Source organism: Bombyx mandarina, chromosome 10 (genome assembly GCF_030267445.1).
Source record: "Bombyx mandarina strain Sakado chromosome 10, ASM3026744v2".
Lineage (NCBI taxonomy): Eukaryota > Metazoa > Arthropoda > Insecta > Lepidoptera > Bombycidae > Bombyx > Bombyx mandarina.
This window is the reverse complement of record NC_143217.1, coordinates 12,882,876-12,903,835: the sequence shown is the minus strand read 5'-3', so window position 1 is coordinate 12,903,835 and position 20,960 is coordinate 12,882,876. Positions and strand designations below refer to the sequence as shown.

The window sequence follows — 20,960 nt, the reverse complement described above, 5'->3', positions numbered from 1 at the left end:
ACAAAAATTGTAAAAAAATTTATTTTGGTGTATGTACCGTATATAATATATTCATATGCATGTAGTAAAAAGCGGTTATTTCTTTATTTATATGTATAGATAACAATGTTCAATGACATCCGAATTGAGATCAATGATTTTGAATTGGAATTCGGACTTCATTTAAAACCGCGTTTTGTTTTTATTTCTTATACTTAGTACGTACGAAAATGATTGATAATGGGCGTTCTTTAATCTACGCGTAAGTACAGTTATCAAGTTTAGATAAAAAAATACATAAGTGTCCTACTTTTAAAAAGTTTGCCTCGCAGTTTGTGGAATAGCCTCTTGCATTGAATACATTAAAAATAATCATGACATATGAATGGAAAGATAAAGTTGTTCTGATTACTGGAGGGGGCAATGGGATCGGATCTCATGTAGTCAGGATTGCACTCGAGGAAGGGGCAAAGGTAAACTCTATTAATTAATGTTTATGTTAGAAATTGTATTTTAAAAAAAACTTTTTTTTTTCTCATCTAAATTTTATTAGTAACACACAATTTATGTGATGAATTTTTTTTATGTTTAAATTGGAATTTTAGAACACCTAATTTCAAATCATCTTTATTTAATACCACAACCCTATCATACTGACCGTTCAAACAAATTTGTTAATTAAATAGTAATCGTAAAATAGCACAAAACTATACGAAAAACAAGAGAACAAGAAATCATCAATCATATTTGAGGTACCCATGATTTTTTTTTATTGCCTAGATATGTGGACGAGCTCACAGCCCACCTGGTGTTAAGTGGTTACTGGAACCCATAGACATCTACAACGTAAATGCGCCACACACCTTGAGATATAAGTTCTAAGGTCTCAGTATAGTTACAACGGCTGCCCCACCCTTCAAACCGAAATGCATTACTGCTTCACGGCAGAAATAGGTGGGTTGGTGGTACCTACCCGTGCGGACTCACAAGAGGTCCTACCACTAGTAAACCACCAGTAAGTGAAAAAGACATAAATCCGCTGTAAATATTCTAATGCTATAAATTCAGGTGATTCTAATTTTGTTTGCCAGGAAATTAATATATTGGACATCAACGAAGCAAACGCGAAATCGCTTCAAGACGAACTGAACGCCAAACACGGAGTTGGAAAAGTGAAATTCATTAAATGCGATGTTGCTAATTACGAAAGCTTAGTGGCAGCCTTCGAAGCCATTTTATCGGACAAAAACAACGAATATGTTGTCCTCAACAACGCTGCTATACTAAATGACAGCTTGAAGACATACAGAAAACAAATCGATATTAATGTGGTGAGCTAACTTATGCATTCTTGATAGACTTGATACACTCTGATGAGTGTTGTGAACAAAAAATATATTAATATCATTTATTTATATGTCACAAGTGAAATTTTGAATTTATTCAGGAAAAAATCGTATAATGATATTTTTTTCGGCACATTATTCGCGGGTCACTAATGATGGTAAAACTATTTGTACGGCTTAACCTCGCGTTTTAATGATGATAATAACTAATATAATATAATGTATAATGGCTAACATATTTCGAACCTTTCGAAAATTTCAGGTCTTCGAAAACTGTTCGAAATGTCGCAAGTAATATAAATACAATAATGAACGTGAAATTAAACCGTACAAGTAGTTTTAATTGCCATTATTGTCTTGATGGGTTCCCAAACTGCTGAAAGCCAAATATTTTTGTTTACTTTTTCCTACCAATTCGTCGGTAGGGGCTATTCCAACTACTAGCGGACGGGTAGGTTCACGGGGCTCAACCTGAGAAAACTTGATAAACTAGCTCTAGCAGAAGCAGTGCTTCGATGAATCTACCACCGAATCGAAATTGCGACCCACTGAGGAGTTCCAGAGGAAACCCCAGAGGATTGGATCTATGGGCAAATGAGTATGAAATCCGCATTATGTAAATTCTCTACTTTCAGGCCGCTGTGATCACTGGCTCATTAAAAGCCCTTGATTTGATGAGGAAAGACAAAGGGGGCAAAGGTGGCGCTATAATCAATATGTCTTCAATTGCAGCTCTTTGTCCATTACCTTTTACACCCATTTACAATGCCACTAAGAGTGCCGTGATGCAGTTTAGTGTATGTTTGGGCGTAAGTATAAATCTCGCTGATTTACTAATACATTTACCGTTGAGGTTTCGTTTTAAATTACTCCAGCAATATCCTATGTACCTACATATCACTTACTGTGACAAGAGGGATACTTTTCTTGCGGCTGTACCATACATTTTACTAGGTTTAAAGTTTTTGCGAAAACAATACGCGAATGCACAGAGTACGAATAAACAAACATAAAAACCTACATTTCTTCCTAATTTATGAACAACCTATGATGATGCGATTTTTGTTATCATGTGCGAATGACAAGTACTGTCCATCGTCTTTGTTTTTGAAAGCGATTGCCGTACCAAAGCCATTGTTATTGACGTTATTATCACTTCGAGGTGTATAATTTATAAATGCGGATTACGATAACAAAGTTATATAACATACAAAATATAACTCTCGTTGGTAAACACCAAAACTATTAAATATTTGATACGTCGTAAATAAAATAATAAAAATAATAAACTATAGATTAAACCGATAATATAGTTGTAATTATATAATCTTAAATTAGTTGTATTATGTTATCTAACATTCAGAATGTTTTTGTTGAACTGCAAATTTATTTAACCATTCCCTACGCACGAGAAGGCGATGAGCTGAATAGAAAATCGTAATCACACGCTAAAACTATCTAATGCTGATGATTGTTACGGTGTTACTTGAAATGTTGATAAAACTGATATTAGGAATATTTTTTCACAAACAACAAACTGAAATGTATGATTAAGTGTCTACTAGCTTTATTCGCCCGGCTAATTATAAACTGACACTGTTGCCATAGAATTTTGTATGTTTTGATTTATTTTGGTTTATCTGAAACAAAAAATATATGTCGAATTATGCAACACCATATAAATTTCACAACCATTTAAATGTTCCCGCAATAGTACGAAGCTTATCTCGTCAAAAAATCATCGTGGCCTAAAAGATAAAAGGCTTGATATACTCGAAGTACTAAATTTGTAATGAAATATTGCTTCACTTATTCTATAGATTAATTTCCACGATGAAGGAGTAACATCGTGTACCTACTAAAAATTCAAATTGCAAAAAAATTACTTTGCATTTAATAATGGTAGTAATAATTTAGTAATATAATTCTATGGTAATCCATAGAATCAAGATGTACACCTCAAGTTTCTAGGTGGATGGGCAGAATTCACGAAGTGACGTCCAGTAACTTAACATTTAAAACCGGGTGGGTGATGAGCTTGTTCACCTTTCTATCAAAAGATTCAAAAGCACAAAAAAGCTTCAAAAATCGAAATAGTTGAACAGTAACAAATAAAAACAATGGTGTGTGATAATGCTTTTGAATTCTGGTCGACTTTAGACAAATAGGTCTAAATCAAAGGACTGGGGACAAAGGAAAGGATTCGAACAATCCGTTAAAGCAAGATGCAATTGTAGGGAGAAAATCCTTTTTTCTATGTTAAGTCTCTTAAATTTTGCGAAAAGTACAATCAAATCCGTAACTAACTTTACAGGGACTTGAAGCTGTTATTTTAGTAATTATAATATTATTATCTGTACAGTCATTAATAAACAAATTAAATAAGTCAACTATGGTCATTTTTCAGGCAGACGATTACTACTCGAGGACTGGAGTTCGTGTATTAACTATGTGTTTCGGTGCGACAGATACTAGTCTTATTGCGATTGAGAACATGGGAAGTTTCGATGAAGTTATAGAAACCAAACTCGGTGAACCTTTAAAGTTATATCCCGGACAAAAGTAAGGCTAGTTCTAAGGCTAATTAGAGTTCGTGTATTAGCTATGTGCTTCGGTGCGACAAATATTGTTTTTATTGCGATTGAAAATATGTACAGTTTCGATGAAGCTGTAGAAACCAGACTCGGTGAACCTTTAAAGTTATATCCCGAACAAAATAAGGCTAGTTCTAAGGCTAATTAGAGTTCGTGTATTAGCTATGTGCTTCGGTGCGACAAATATTGTTCTTATTGCGATTGAAAACATGGAAAGTTTCGATGAAGCTGTAGAAACCTGACTCGGTGAACCTTTAAAGTTATATCCCGGACAAAAGTAAAGCTAGCTCTAAGGCTAATTATTATGAATACTGAAAAACTTCGCTTAAATCGGAGAGAGAAAGCTACCGAAATTTAAATATATTTTACGAAATCATTTATATTATTTTAAATAAAAACAATCTCAATAAATTTGGGTTGCCGTTCGATTAGTAATGTGTAAAGGTCACTAAAGACACAGTAGAACGAGTCGATTCTAATCTCACAATCGCAAAACATTGTGACTGATAATGAGACTTTGGACTTGACTTGCATACAAAATAGTTGAAGAATGGCTCTTTGTCTTCCAAACCTTAGCCACAGTCGAACAAAACATGTGAAATTCAAAGCAAAATAGTCAGTACTGCTTCAATATGCTCACGTACCATCTCACATGGCTATTATTACGAACGACTTTTAGCTCAAAAACTCAACAAGTTTTATTGAACAGCTTGATATGACCCCGCCGACTTTTTTCTTTATGCAAAATTCCACTTTGTGGTAATTATCTCTATTTCATATAGATAATGGATCGTAAATAGGTTAGGAGAGCAGTTACATAGGATAGGATAATTTGAAGGTTTGTTTTCTGTAAAAGAAGAGACAGTGTATGCTTTATTTTTAATCTGCTTAATATAATTATGTTTAATAAGAATTATTGAAGTTATACTTTTTTAGGCGCGTTATGAAAAATTGATGAGAGTGAAATTTTACGATGCGCGCGCACCGAGACACAAAATTAACAGAATGAAGTTGCCCACTAAATCCCTCATTACAATACGACCGACGTAACTTGGCGAGTTTGAATATAGCCGCAGGTGAACTTTCGCGCATGTACACTCGTAAAAAAAGTGTTATTAGCATTCATTTTTTAGTAATATAAATGAAAAAAATATTATTGAATACAATTCATACTAAATATTATTAAACTATTAACGTTAAATATTTATTGTTAATTATTTAATATTTAAAAAAAAAAGAAATAAATTTAATAAAAATAAAGTATAACTTCTTACGCGCGTACATAAGTACACGCACCCTTTTTTATATTTAATTCTTTATATTGAAGTTATATGTATACACTTAAGTTTTCTTAATTGCTTAGGCTCTTTACAGATTGTAGCGCGGGCATAGTCTACAGTTAAAACTTTTGTAAATTTTGAGTAGTAGTTATGCTTAGTCAATGGATTTGTTTTCCCAAGCCTGCCTTAATTCAGCTTGTGTATGTTTGTTGTATTCACCTTGTTTTTTTATTATTTATTTGTTCTTTTATAGATTACGCCACGTTATAAGTTTGTGCACGTACCTATATAGCCTTAGATACGGCAATACAGGGCACGGGGGTGATCGAAAATCAGCGCTATCCGATGCACGCACTTCCTATAGCATCCTTTTGTCTACAATTTTTTTACCTGTAACAATTTAAATCTAAATTTAAGGAAATAAATGATTTTATTACTATTATTATAAGATATCAGTTTTACTAGATGATGGAGAACATTGAGCTGAAGGAGCTAAAGCCATTTGGAGAATACGTAGAAATACTGTTTTTGCGTAAGATCCTCAAGCCTACACTTATTGAGTAGTGACTATCGAACAAAGTTGAATACTCAATATAATAATTAAATTTATTAAATATTCAAATATAATAAATTCACTCTGTATGCCTTTTCTAGGATTGAATCCGCCGCTAGGGCAGTTATAGATGCTTATAAACAAGGATCTAGTGGCAGTATTTGGCTGGCCAATGCTAACAAGGCAGCTGAAGACATCACGCACGTACATACTGAGGCGTACAAACTCTTGACCGCAACAGTATTAAAGTAATATGTGAAACTCTGTTTATATTAATAAAGTGAAGAAAAATTTATGTGTCTTTAATAAATTAGAGCTGACATTAAAAAGTTCTTTTTTTTCTCTCAGATCTGTCTAAAATAAAATTTTGTTATGACGTAATGAATTTGTTAACACGTTTACTCGAGAAAGTGGCGTGGCACGATAGTCCTCTAAGTTTCTCGCTGGAGCTTCTCGGTGGATCATAACTCCGATTTGGTGGTAGATTCAGCGAAGCATTGCTACGGCTAGTGCTAGCAAGTCCTCTCAGGTTTAGCCCCGTGAGCGTATCCACCAGTTCGCGCGTAGTTCGAATATCCCCTTCCTACTGTTGCCGACGTTTGGGTAGGGAACAAAATTAGTAAGTTCCTCAACCTTTCTGTTTTTACAGCAGTAATGCATTCTGGTTTGTAGACTACCAGGATCGTCATACTCCCTGCCACACAGGGCCGGGGTGAAATAATGCAGGGTGCAATTTATTAAAGGAATGGGGGAACATCGGCACATAAATACATATGCAAAATATAACGTGCTTGTTTCGCGCGGCGGAGTGCTGTTCGGAGATGATCACGACCCGGCACTGATTGCGGTCCTATTCTTTTTCTTCTCTATACTAACTAAAACTAATTCACTAGTAAATAACTACAACTACTATTTACAATATATATTCGACAGCAGTCAGCAAGTCAGGGCAGGGCCCGCCTCCGGCCCCATGCCGGGGCATCACCTTCTCAACTTAGATGGGAGGCTACGTCTCATATTAGGCACTCACACTCTATTAAGGGCAACCCCAGAAGGGGAAGACCGGAGCGGGGAGGAACCGAATACCACCGACGGGGGTGGTTAGAAGAGTAGGTCCCCTGAGGGGGCATATGTTGTGGAGGTGTGGTTTGTGGAGTGTGACAGCGTAACCCGGCAAACTTCTTGAGCAAATAACCTTGACTGCGCAGAACCGAATTTTAGATCACTTTGGTGGTGAGGGCGGATCGCGACGGCAGAGGAGATCGTATCGAGCGTGTTATTGATAGATCAGTCGAACCTTTCACTCTGCACCGCATCTTCGTTCCGCGTGGTTCCGCTTGCTCCCAAAAGTACACTTGCGTACAGGGAAAAGTTTATCGTTATTAATCATTGAAGTTATTTTTTTTATAATCGCTTGTTGACTTTATTGTCATTTGCTATTTGTTGAGTGTTTGTTGATTTTTTATAAAAAATACACTATGCCGCAACAAACTGGTGTAGTATTAAAAAGAAAGGCTAGAAAAATGGTGTACGACGTATATTGCTTCATTATAAAACGAGAAAGAATGATATGGAAAAAGTAAAACAGACTTCGGAAGCAACAAAAACATCAGTGAGTACTGTTAGGTGCATTATTAACGAAGCTAAGGGCTCTGGCTTGCTCGCCATGTTTCAGATTCCGGGTAAGAAAAGATCAGGGAAGAAGAAAGTTACCGGAATGGATAGTTTCGACTAATCTGTAATAAAAAGATGTAATCATAGTAACCACATAACAAGTAGCGAAACTCCGTACTAGCTAGGCTTCAGATGGGAAAAAAACAGAAAATAATCGGAAGGTAGTAATTGAAAAAAGTAACATTCGATTACTACGAATCGAATATCTTAAAAAAAATATTAAATACAGACAAGAAATAAGTCCGCTAGTTTACACCGATGAGCTCTATCTCGACTCATCACGATGCTATCGACTCGGGTGATCAAAACAGTGATGATGATGATGGTCAAGATTATGATAACGAAGAAAAAATTACAAATACCAGCTCCGCTTCAACTGAATCAAGACCTGGCGCCTGACCTAGTTTTGACCTAATAGAAGGAATATCTATTTTACCCCAAGATTACATTATTAGAATTATTAACCTATATTTTTTGTTGATGTTCTTATAAATATATAAATAAATACATATGTTGTTTTTAACACCCTAATAGAACTATGACACAAAGTAAATAATGTTTTTGTACGTGAGTGTACCATGCGCAAACTTTCCCCCACTACGTCAACTAATGCTCAAGAAGCTTGCCGGCTATTAACCTTGTTCGGACTAGGCGAGTATTTTAGTCGAGTACCGAGTAATTTAGTAGCTAAATGTGTCTGAACACCAAAAATTTAGTCGAGTCAATCCATATTGTTCTATTTTTTCGGGCGAGTAGCGCCTCCCACCACGCGTCTTTGCTCACTGGCTCACTGATTAAACAAGTCTGAACCTGTTGATTAGTCGAGTTCATTAGTGGCACTTCTCAAATGGGTATCTTTGCGCTGAATTTGAGAGTGTATTTTCGTTAACAGAAAATTCACACAACTTTCGGACACTCTCAAACTATCGAAGTATTCTTTGGGATCTCTTCCAATGCTAATTCCTTCAAAAGACATTTAGTAGCTCCCAGTTTATCTCTTCTATCGATCCATTTTCGTACCCATATCTTATTTTTCTTAATCACAGAAATTTCCTCATGCGCCTCTTCTAAAATAGCCATTACGATTAGCTTAATCAGTTTATTCACTCTATTGCGTTGCAGCCTGTTCATCTTGCAAAACACCACTCATTTGTGTACTCTACTGGACCGTAATGCGAACGATTTCTGTGCAGTAGCGAGTAGTTTAGCCACTAAATTACTCGGTACTCGACTAAACTACTCGCCTAGTCCGAACAAGGCTTTATACATAGAATTGAAATCCTCATGTCCCATCATGGCAGCATCCACATTGTGACCTGCACATTGTTCGCTGTCTATATAAAAAATAAAAAAAACTACTTCTTTTTACTTTGTGGTGTTGTTTAGTTAACGCCGAGAGAATCCGGACCGAGTATTTTTCCTTGAAAATTTGTTGTTCGTGATTGTTCGATAAATACGATTAAAAAATGTTTTATCGTTTTAACATGATCCTTTTAAATCAGTAGGTATCATTGCAAGTACGCTCAACAGACGTGTTATAAAAATACCATCAATGTATTTGGGACAAGGATGTATATTTCTAGTCCTATGACTACTATTTGAATAGATATCCAGAAACTAATTAAATGGGAAAAAAGCGAAAGTTTCAATATATTTTTTGAATAAACTATTATTGAAATGTACGATTTAAAAGATAAGGTGGTAATTATTACTGGTGGTGCTAATGGGATAGGAGAAAGCTTTGTTCAAAATTTACTCGAAGAAGATATTAAGGCTAGTGTTATAGATGGAACTAAATAATTTCCTGGAACTGACATCATTAAAATGCATTTAAATGTGATTTATTAAACATTTACTAAAGGAATTTACTATCTTTTATTTATTATATTTTATTTGCAAATACAAAAGTACTTATTTGCAACTCCATAATATAGGGAATATTTTCTCGAAAATACTTTTATACATTTTTAATGTTTATAAATATAATAATTCAGTAATTTATAATTTTATCCCACTGATAAAATTATGAATATTCCAGTTTATTGCAATTTTGGACACAGATGTCGAAGCGGGTAAAATGCTTCAGGATAAAATGATGACTGAATATGTTAATTCTAAAGTAAAATTCATACAGTGTGACGTCACTGTCAATGAAGAACTTTTTGGGATTGTCAAATAAATCGGATATATTGATCTAGTTATTAATAATGCTGGGATAACCAATGAATCAGATCCAAAAGCAATAAGAAAAGAAGTTGAGGTTAATTACGTAAGTATTATGGAGATGCTAAATGCAAATCGAGATATAAATTAAGTTTATGAATAACGAACAAAATTAAATATGCAATATGATTTTTATTCGTGTTTCGAGAGTCATACACATAATTAAATGTAAGTTAACGCTGTAATACGGCATCTATCTACGAATAAATAATTTATTTATTAAATTAATTAATATTTATAAATAATAATAAAAAAAATTATGAATAAATAATTTATTTATTTGTAGGCATCTATTACTTTTCAATTTATTCTGATGCTTAAAATACTTTTACAGTTTTCGCGTTTATAGCCAGCTTAGTTTCTTATCGAAATTTGAATATTTTGCTAATAGCTGGAAATTTTCCAATGAAATTATTTATGATATTTAAATTTTCCATATAGAAAGAACTATCCTTATCTTGAGGCATTATCTAGCACTTTGTTTCACTTGGATTTATATTAAGATATAGTGGATTTCAGTTGTTAAATATGCGTCCATAATCTGCTCCTTTTTAATGGTGATCTTTATTCTATATATCTATTTCATTTTACGGTATGCGAGTTATTCGAATATTGAATCATTTTACTATAAGACCTAAGCTCTCGATATTAATAAAACATCCGGATATTTCAGGATTGTACTGATAGCTGATCGAACTATGTGCATAATCTTCAAATATGTATACATTATGAGACGTAAATCTTCATGAATTCTAACTACTCCATCATCATTAAATAGTAGCAGTATTACCACGGTATGTCGAAGCACTCCTTACCAACGTACGGTTGATTATATGTAAATGTAAAATTAATGCAAACAAGGTCAGTCGATTAAAGAAAAAAAGGGACTAATCGTAAAACTAAATCAAATCACAACGTGAATACGGTTCGAAGAAGAAGTGACGAAGAAGATCCTTATGTAAGTAAAAAATTGTCGACAGTCGAACAATTAGTGAAAAAAATATTATTGCATTCCAGATTGCTCTTGTAAATGGAACATTGAAATCCTTAGAACTTATGCGCAAGGACAAAGGCGGTAACGGAGGAACGATTGTGAATATTTCATCTATTGGTTGTATGTGTCAGCATGCACCAGCTTTATTTGTTTACATGGGGACAAAGAGTGCTGTGTTGCAATTTAGTAATTGCATTGGGGTGAGCGCTTCCAGTGTTATACAATTGTTGTCATTTAAAAACAAAGTTAAAGTGATTTACAATTTAAAAATTTAATTTGCAATAGTCATGGCCTGCTTATGGAAGTTTTACCAATTAAAAGAAATTGTAAGAATTCTAAATTTTGTACTCATCAAAATTTTTGTAATTGTAGAGGGAAGAATATTATAGTAAAACAGGAGTGCGCATTCTAACTGTGTGCTTTGGAATCACGAAAACTGGCATTTACAACAACCTGAGAAGTTTTGATGAAAACATTAACAAAGATATGCAACAGATTATAGATTTATATCCTATGCAGTCGTAAGTATGCGTATAGCTTAAGTGCCCAAATGAATTTAGTTTTCCAAGAATGCTGATGTTGTATTAAAATATCAGTAATCTAATGCTTCGTTAATTGTATCAACAGATGTGGCCGTACCGGCTTCGAGATCCCGAGTCTAATAATACCTTTTAAAACCTGAGCTAAAACTTCAAGGTTTTGACACCAATTATTTTCATATTGCATAATCTTGAATCCGTTCCAACCACGCTCACGTCCCCTGATAAACTGCTTGGTGTTAAGTGGTTAACCTATTAATTCACAGGAAATTCTGTTAATGATTATATTAATTAATGTTCAATATTAACAGAAAAGAGTCAGCAGCCAAAGGTGCGATAGAAGCAATCAAGAAAGGTGAAAGCGGTAGCACCTGGCTCGTAGCTAAAGATAACCCAGCGGTCGATGTCACATCAAATGTAAACAAAGCCTATAAGATATTGTCAGAGCCTTTAGTTTAGGTATTTTGAAAAACTTTACAATACTTAACCCTTTCTTTCGTATACGTAGATTTAGTCAATTTCAAAATTCATTCACTATTAACTCAATTGTTTTTTGTTAACTTAACACTATCGTTTGTAGCCACGATAATATCCGAAGGGAATTATTAATTGTACAAATAAATAAACGAGAGATTAAATATTACGAGTGTTTTTACTAATTTATGTCTGAAACTTATAAAAACTAGAGAATGAAAGTTATAAAACGGTTTTGGAAATCGAATACATTCGGAGTTTGGACGTCTTTTCTGGATGTTACTGGCTCTTAAATAGCTACCATAATCATAGAAAATGTAATGCCACCCCTATCTGATACGTAGGGTCGAAGGATAGCCAATTCTTTTGACTTTAAAAAATTGGCTACATCAAAAGGAGAACTAGCATCCAATTAAGAGAAGTTTTTACCACGTCATGAATACAGCATGGGCTATAGTCACAATATCTCATAAAAATCCCGTTGGGTTTAGGATAACAAAAAGAGTTAGATTCTAATTCATAAGTGTATACTCCCCAGATTGAGAACCTCTTCTTCGAATTAATTCGTCTGTTTCTACATTCCAATCTCACAACAAAAAGTAAATAGCGTGTAAATAAATTTATTTTCAATATTTCAATTTGTGGTGACATTTGTTTAAATAACATATAAGTGTGGAGTATTTTGCAAAAACTATTTAAATAGCTACTAACGTTTTACAGTAGTTATATTTAAGGTACTATGAGTGGAGTAAACGACAAAATTGTAATTGTTACGGGCGGTGCTAATGGCATCGGTGCGTTTAGTGTTGAAGTATTTATTGAAAATCAGGCCAAGGTTAGTATAATTTTGGAGTTTTTGAATAATACAATTTATTGAAATTTGGAACATCTTTTCATGATTTTCTATAAACGAACTTGAGTTTCAAAGGCTAAGGTGACATCGAGTCATAAGACTCGAAAATGCATTATTGCTGATGCAATATCTACCATCAGTACAAAAGAATTAGGGGGTTTGGGAGTAAAACACTGATACTGTAGGTGGAAGAATACGATTATCGTGATTTACAAATACAAACGGAAACTAAAATACACCTATTTCGAGTCTAATTCACGCAAATAAATTAATTTTAGCATGTTGCCATCCTGGACATCGACACAAATCCCGGATTTAAATTGGAAAAACATTTAAATACTAAATATGGAGATGGAAAAGTTAAATTTTACAAATGCGATGTCTCTATTGATACTCAATGGTTGGGTGCGTTTAATAAAGTTCTAGACAGCCATGGTTATATTGATATAGTTGTGAATAACGCTGCTGTTTCGTTGGAAAATTCTCTTGAAGGTATTCGAAGATTAGTTGACATAAATGTTGTGAGTATCTAAAAACTATATTCATCTTCGGTTACGCAAGTCGACTTAATTAAAACGATTGAATGTCGCATTTATTATTTTCATTTTACTATGCCGTTTCAAATAATTTAGAGTCGCCGTGATCATACAAAAATTATACTATAATACGAATAGATCATTACTGTTATCAGAATTAGAAATAAATAAAATTTTTAGTATCTTCTTCGGCTTTCGAGAGTCTTAGTTTAAACTACTTTTGCGGACTTAGTATTGGATGGCGACCAGGCGGAGTCTTCCGTGACCACGAAAACTGTAAAGTACTCGAAACGATGGAACCAAATAGTGAAATCATCATCATCATCATCATCATCATCTCAGCTTGTCCACTGTCCACTGCTGAACATAGGCCTCTCCAAGTGATTTCCAGTGCAGCCGGTCCGTTGCCACCTGCATCCAACGTGACCCAGGACAAGAAATAATAACAATAAAAATAGCAAGATTATTCCGTACAGTGATTTTTACGGATTAATTTAATTTTACATATACCAGTCCACTCCAAATTACATATCGATCCAGACGACCGAACCACAGTCGCCGTCGTCATGTCGGATCTATCCGATCGGTGCTATTTTTGATGATATTTTTCTTACAAATTCATATTTAACTGACTTCGACGGCTTGCGGTTGTTTTCATTTTATTAAAAAAAATGTATTATTTTGTTAACATGAACCAAAAATGCAAATAACATGCACCAAATGACATCATCATGTGATACTAAATTATTCGAAGACTTTATACTGCTTACAGTCTGCGACTTATATGTACTATGTAAGCCATAATTCGCGATAACGACGGAATAGATAAATAAGGTTGGAAAGGCCTTTGCTCTAATTTTGTATTAGGACCAGTGTCGCCGCTTCATCCCCACTATTTTAATTTCTACACATAAGGTGTTTTTGTTGTTTGTGTTTTAGATTTATCTCAGGACAGATATTCGTTCGCGAACTAGCACAAAACACCCGTAGGAATACACACTCACACACGCAAAAAGACAATAACAATGTTCATACACGCTAGTGCTTGATAAAACCGATATTCTTTATCGATAAATTATCTGATGAATGAATGGGGAAAAATGAAACATGAAATAAATATTGAAAAAAAACTATTTTACTTTTATTAATTACTAATAGTCACTGTCCGTGGAATAAAACGTATTTGTTAAGCAGTTGGCGCTTGCTATTAATTGCGAATGAATTTTTCAAAACTAAGTGTATTCTGATTTTTTTATGGTAAAATCATTTTCAATAAAATGTTTAGAGCAAATAGTACTCGTCTTTGTCTCCAGTTTCCTCTACCTGTCACGCCAATCCATTGTTCCCTGGCGTTAGGTTCTTTAGGAAACTTAAATTTTTTAATTTATTGCATAAGTCAAACAGCATTTTACTTAGATTTTAATACATCTTAGACAATATAGTAAAAACCCGTAAATGAGAGGTCTACATGTCCCTTTATATTAAACCTTCACATTAATTCAATGATAATAATTCAATAATAATAATACATATTTATTTTACTCAAAATACGTCTCACAAATTTTTTTTTAATTTTTTTTTTATTGCCCTTGTAGGCAGACGAGCATACGGCCCACCTGATGGTGAGTGGTTACCGTCGCCCATGGACTTCAGCAATGCCAGGGGCAGAGCCAAGCCGCTGCCTACCAATATACTAGGTATCATTAATTAAATATAAAATAATAAAAAAATTATCCATGTCAAATGTAAATATAGTCGAGAATTCTGTCGATGATTTTATTTCACCACATGGTCACCTCACTATCGACAAACTAGCGCCGTGCACCACGGCCAATCAGGGCAAAGGCCGAAATTTCAAAGATTGAAGTGTAGAGAACGCAATGCATGTAGTACATTGAAAGCGGACTTGGTCATTGCGTTCATTGGGCGAGTACACATCGCGCAATGTATGTTATTTATAACTTGTTGCAATAATATTGTTAATGTTTGGAATTTCATAATGCTCAGTATATTTTTATGTTTAAGCCAATATCTATATTGTAGTATCTAGTATCTAGGCAATATCTAGTATTTTAATACACATTCACTCGGACGCTAAAATAAAATTTGTAAAAAATTACAACACCTGACGTCAAGGGGTCCTAACGCCGCGACAGAGCGCTGCGTACTGCTAGCGTTAGGGCTCTGTTTGACGGTATGTCACCATAGTAGTACAACACGTCTCGGCGTCATAGCGCGGCGTCAGTTTAGCGCTCTGACGCGCGCTAATTACGCGTTCTGTTTGACGAAGGCTTTAGACAAATAATATTGTAATTAAATGGTAATTTCGACTTACTGATCGAAAGATATACCTCCTCGCTCTATACTTGAGGTCTGACTTTTTGTTTTACAAGTTATAATTGCACAACACGGCATTATAAAGCGCAGATCTGTTCGCCCAAGTAGTCCGAAGCGAACTAAGCGCGGTGAATGAAAGAATCGGTCGAGTTATGATTGTAGAATCATAACTGTGGCACGCTTGCCCCGCCTACATTACCATTCCAATCTTATTTATCTATTCCGTGGCGATAACAGTGTTCTAATGCTTCATATTCCATATATTCCAATAAGCTTAGATATTTATTTTTCGGAGATAAAATATTATCTGAACAATGAATTAATTGTTGTTTGAATACATTTGTACGTTGAACACTGTGTGATGGAGTCGTGGAAAGGGAAAATTGTGCTTATCACTGGTGCCGCAAGCGGTATCGGCGAAGGAGTGGTCCGGCTTATAATGGAAAGAGGTGTCAAGGTAGAATATTTCTATAGGCAAAGGCAACAACATTTGATCACTGGAGGAATATAAATGTTTTAATGCATGGGTAACGTGTCACGCTAATTCGGTAGCCATTTCTTATTCTGTTCTCATTAGAATAGAATAAAAGCTATCTTACATTAATTGTATCGATCTTTTGCATAATTTAGAAAAAGTAAGCGATGAAATAGATAGAAGCAGCAGTAGAGTACAGTAATTAAATTAATTTTAAAACAATTTGTGAGCAGAAATTTATTATTACAAAATTAATTCAACCATAATTAATTACGTAATTCATCAAGTAAAATGTATTTTACAACAAAAAACGCGCGATTAGATTACAATAAAATCTTATAAATTATAACACTAAATTAAATATTTTCTGTAATTTTAAATTACGTAATCTTACTTAAAGCATGTTGCTGTTTTGGATGTTGCCGAGGATTCCGGAAGAGCTCTTGAGAATGAGCTCAATACAAAATACGGTCCCAACAGTGTGAAGTTCTACAAATGTGACGTAACTGACGAAGAGCTTTTTCTGGAATTATTCGATACTGTCAAAAACGAACAAGGCTATCTTGATGTGGTCATTAACAATGCCGCGATCATGAATGACAGCTATAAATCTTACAAAAAACAAATCGATATAAATGTGGTCAGTGAGTTTTATTCTTAATCTTATCTATTATTATCAGAGGAAGTGTGAAAGTAGCCGCAGTAATTAACAAATTAAAGAGCTAATGGTTAGCGTGGTATCGACATTTGATGCGTAGAGAGAAGATGCATATGACTAGGAGATGTATAGAAATGGTAGTGTACGAAGAGGTCGACCGAAGAAGACATGGATGGAGTATGTGAATAACGATATGAGAGAGAGAGGATTATGTGTTGAGCTGACGGCTGATAAAAGAGAATGGAAGGGAAAAATTAGTTGTGCCAACCCCACCTAGTGGGATAAGGTGAAAAAAAAAGAAGTGAGTGAGGAAGTGAGTTTTATTCTTAGCACAGGTAACCCTCATATAACACGGTATTTTACAGTATGGTTCCACCTAACAGGTAAAGAAAAAATCCCCAAAACCCTCTTTAAACATGATACTTTTACAACACGATACCACACGAGATTTTTGTTTAAAATTATTTAGAAAATGACATTATGTATTATGATCACACACTCCTTTTTGTCCTGGTTTCTAGTCTGATAATTATAACACGATTTAGCACAATACATGACTTTGTAGGAACCTATCAATCATGTTATAGGGGGATTAACTGTAAAGGTTTATATTAGGCTTTTATTATGTTATATTATAATAGAAATTCACAATTATGTATAATTTTTCTGCAATACCATCATATTTTCTTCAGTTTTCTCGGGTCGTAGGCACAATTAAAGCTACTCTACACTTTACGGATCGTCATTTGTACCCATGATAACTGTAAAGTATTTGATAAGTCGGAAATAGAGTACGACAATGAAAAACGTGATTTTACAGTTACTACTACTGCGAAATAATTAACATTCCAATTTGAGCCTGGGTTATATAATAATATTCAGATTTCTTATTGTTGTATAGATTTCTGAGTTGTCGGTGTTCCTTTGTAGCACCCATCTATTTGTTCAATAATGAAAATTACGTTGAAAAACCCATGTGCTCTTCAAATAATATCCTATAGCGCTTCAAAAATTAAAAAAATCCTCCCTCTTAACAAATGTAAGTTAATGGTAATTTTTGAACGTTTCAGACTGCTTTAGTTACTGGTACGCTGAAAGCTATCGAGATTATGGGAAAGCAGAATGGCGGTAAAGGAGGTACTGTTCTAAATATATCTTCAGTGGCAGCGTTATGTCAATCTCATCTGTTCCCGATTTATTTCGGGACCAAGAGTGCGGTGCTGCAGTTCAGCAACTGTATTGGGGTAAGGAGCTTTCCAGTCGACTTATTTCATGAAAGTTTTTAAAGCCAACTCGACGAGCTCACAGTCCACCTGGTGTTAAGTGGTTACTGGAGCCCTTAGATATCTACAACGTAAATGCCGCCACCCACCTTGAGATATAAGTTCTAAGGTCTCAATATAGTTACAACGGCTGCCCCACCCTTCAAATCGAAACGCATTACTGCTTCACGGCAGAAATAGGCAGGTTTTTTATGATTTAAGGATTAATGGTGATCCGAAGGCCTTATCAGTTTCACTAGAATAGGTGGGCGAGCAAAGGCTCAGCAAAGAGGGTTGGGATTTGCTAACAGCTGCCCGAGCAGGGTGGTGGTACCTACCCGTGCGGACTCACAAGAGGTTCTACCACCATTACGCAAATTATAATTTTGCGGGTTTTATATTTATTACACGGTGTTATTCCTTCACCGTGGAAGTGGACCTCGGATGAATTCTGTCTCATTCGTTGCAGGTTGATAAGACAAAACATCTTAAACTATTTTTGTGGATCTGCAATGTACAGATGCAAACAATTCAGTTCGATCTATAAAATGATTTTCATAATTTTTGTTTTACAGTTAGAAGAACATTACGTTAAAAGCGGCGTCAGAGTACTGAGTATTTGCTTTGGCGCGACTGATACTCCACTATTGAGCGGAACTAAATTAGGCAGCTTTGATGAAGAAATAGACGGCACTTGTGCCGATTTCATCAAAAAGAAATATACATTGCAAAAGTACGTCAGGGCTTGTTTGATTGATCTGTAACACAATACACAACACGCGAACAATTTGGAATATACATATAATTGAGATTCCTACCTCGTGTTGCGCAGTGGGCTTTTTTCAGGTCGTCATCTCTGTTGACCCGACGGCCGTTTCGATTATTGGAATGACCATCTTGCAATCCTTAAGCTATGTATAAGCTATAGCACTGTACATGGTTCTTGTACGAACGCCCTGACCCGAAATATTGTTGCGTTGTGGTGACGCTTGCCTAGCATATCCTTGCAGTCCGCCTGGGCGAAGCAATGTTGTGTCCTAAAATAGTAACAGACTGCTGTCAACTGTCATGGCTTCGATACGAAATAGTGACGAGACCTGGAAGGCTATGCTTTATTTTTCTGAGTCCACTATCCATATAAAAAGAGCGTAGAGACAAAAGAGAGCTCTTCTCGTTTCGAACCGGCTTGCGGCGACCGAAAACATCAAAGCATCGCTGCGCTCAAGTCTTCGTGACTGGTGTTATATGCGCTCCGAATCGGCCGGCAGATTTCGAGCGGAATATCTAGAAACACCAGCGGCAGTACCTGTGTGGTCTGATTAGTAGCCATCCGCGATGAGTCATTCGTCGCTTGCCGACGATTCTGTCAGTCAGGCGACCTTGGGGTAGCTTTGAGTCACGATGCAGTGTTGACTGCGGTTACCCTTCCTACCTCAACGCAGGGACATCGATTAATGGTGTGCTTTGACCGCGCGGGCCATTTTGTATGATATTATACAGGGGGGCTAAAAAACTTAATCCATTAGCTTTCTATTATTGACTGAGGTACATCAATTTATACAAGGGTATTAAGTTACTTTTCCTTTTTTGAAATTTACCAAAAATATTTTCTACTACTTAACTATCTACGAGCAATGTATAAACATTTCCTCACACGATAAAATCATGTATCCGATTCAGATATTCTATATGGAGAGGACGGGATGCTGGTGGGGGAGGGGTTACTCTATCAGGGTATTGATAGTTACAGTTTTAGTGACATAAAAAAGGTTTAAAGGGCAGCGTTACTGAAAGAGAGGGAGAGGGAGAGAGAGAGAGAGAGAGACAGGTGAGAAAGCTCCTAATAACAATTTTGATTCAATTATGTGAATATTAAGTCTCTTAGTTCTTATAACCGAAGTCCATTAAACGCTGCATTTATTTAATGAATCCTCCGAAAAAATACAGACAATTCTGTGTCTACGTTCCAGGATGGAATCTGCAGCCAAAGGTCTGGTCGAGGCCTATGAGCACGCTAAAAGTGGCGAAACTTGGATCATCACAAAAAACAAACCGGCGAAGAACATCACTGATACAGTTAAAAAGGCTTATGAACTTTTATCGGATCACGGAATCACGGATATCGGATCAAAGAAGAAATAAAGTAATAATTAATAATGTGGTTGTTTTTTTTTATAGCTTAGATGGGTGGATGAACTCACTGTTCCTCTGGTGTCAAATGAGTACCAGTAGGGGCAATAAAAAAAAAACGCGAGTCCTCATACAACGCGAGACCTACTACAAAGCGTAACCTCATACAACGCAAGACCTACTACAACGCGTGACTTCATACAACGCGAGACCTCATACAACGCGAGACCGATTTAACCTGATAAAGTACGATAGTAAAACGAAAATGCAATACAGTTGGATATAATATGGTTCGATATAGTGCATTACCATAGCCACAGTTTTACTCCAATGCCTCAATAATCGTGAACAACGATTATTGACGTTTAATACACAAAACAACACACAATTTTAAATATTATACATCACAATAAACTATTGAAAAAACATTAAAATAAAACTTCAAGTGACGCTTCACTCGGGTTGCTGCCAAAACACTCTGATCATATATAATAAGAATAGAGTAATGGTAGGCCATTGAGATTTTTACTAATGGAATCAATAATATCTAAAAATATTCAATAACTCATGGTTTTAAGTAATAATTATTATTACAATATATAAATATTGAATTGAACAAAAATAAACTAAAAAGTCTGAATTATAACCATTAGCAAATTTTTTTTAATTTGTTGTTTAAGTCACAGACAACTCTTTCGTTTGGCAGCTTAAAGGTTTACTATAAGCCTGTATGGGCTAAGCCCTTTGCCTATTTACCTATTGTTGAATTTAAAATCTATGGCACTCAGTTTTGGGATGTTATCAAATAAGTAATTTATTTTTTTGTAGAACAATGCCAGGTTGAAAGAAATGTTGATACATAAACTAAACAACGTGAAAAAATAAGGCATAGTTTTTCAAGTACAAATAGCTTTTTTTTTTTTTTTTTGTCAGGAGGAAATCGCCGGACTTCCGCCCTTCACTGGGGATGGAGGGCGGGGCATGTCGGAGTCGAACCGACTAAAACCTCCTGTCTCTCAACAACCAACGTCCAAACCTCGCATGAGACAAAAC

The 20,960-nt window shown here is 35.2% G+C and overlaps 3 protein-coding genes across 3 annotated transcripts; all 3 read left to right on the top strand.

The window, feature by feature from the left end:
- Positions 1–164: 164 nt before the first annotated feature.
- Positions 165–6,045, top strand: LOC114243197 (15-hydroxyprostaglandin dehydrogenase [NAD(+)]-like). The gene is made up of 5 exons (XM_089730456.1): positions 165–452; positions 1,071–1,310; positions 1,961–2,134; positions 3,733–3,887; positions 5,854–6,045. Exons 1-5 carry the CDS (start codon positions 354–356, stop codon positions 6,002–6,004), a joined length of 819 nt encoding a protein of 272 aa, XP_089586582.1. The 5' UTR covers positions 165–353; the 3' UTR covers positions 6,005–6,045.
- Positions 6,046–9,469: 3,424 nt separating this feature from the next.
- On the top strand, positions 9,470–11,687 carry LOC149502244 (fat body protein 2-like). Its single transcript, XM_089730453.1, has 4 exons — positions 9,470–9,695; positions 10,667–10,843; positions 11,016–11,164; positions 11,494–11,687. The coding sequence occupies exons 2-4, from the start codon at positions 10,706–10,708 to the stop codon at positions 11,639–11,641; spliced, it is 435 nt and encodes a 144-aa protein (XP_089586579.1). The 5' UTR covers positions 9,470–9,695; positions 10,667–10,705; the 3' UTR covers positions 11,642–11,687.
- A 683-nt stretch (positions 11,688–12,370) lies between these two features.
- LOC114243196 (15-hydroxyprostaglandin dehydrogenase [NAD(+)]-like) lies at positions 12,371–19,881 on the top strand. The gene is made up of 5 exons (XM_089730452.1): positions 12,371–12,491; positions 12,788–13,030; positions 16,258–16,497; positions 17,586–17,759; positions 18,353–19,881. The coding sequence occupies exons 1-5, from the start codon at positions 12,396–12,398 to the stop codon at positions 18,539–18,541; spliced, it is 942 nt and encodes a 313-aa protein (XP_089586578.1). The 5' UTR covers positions 12,371–12,395; the 3' UTR covers positions 18,542–19,881.
- The last annotated feature ends 1,079 nt before the right edge of the window (positions 19,882–20,960 follow it).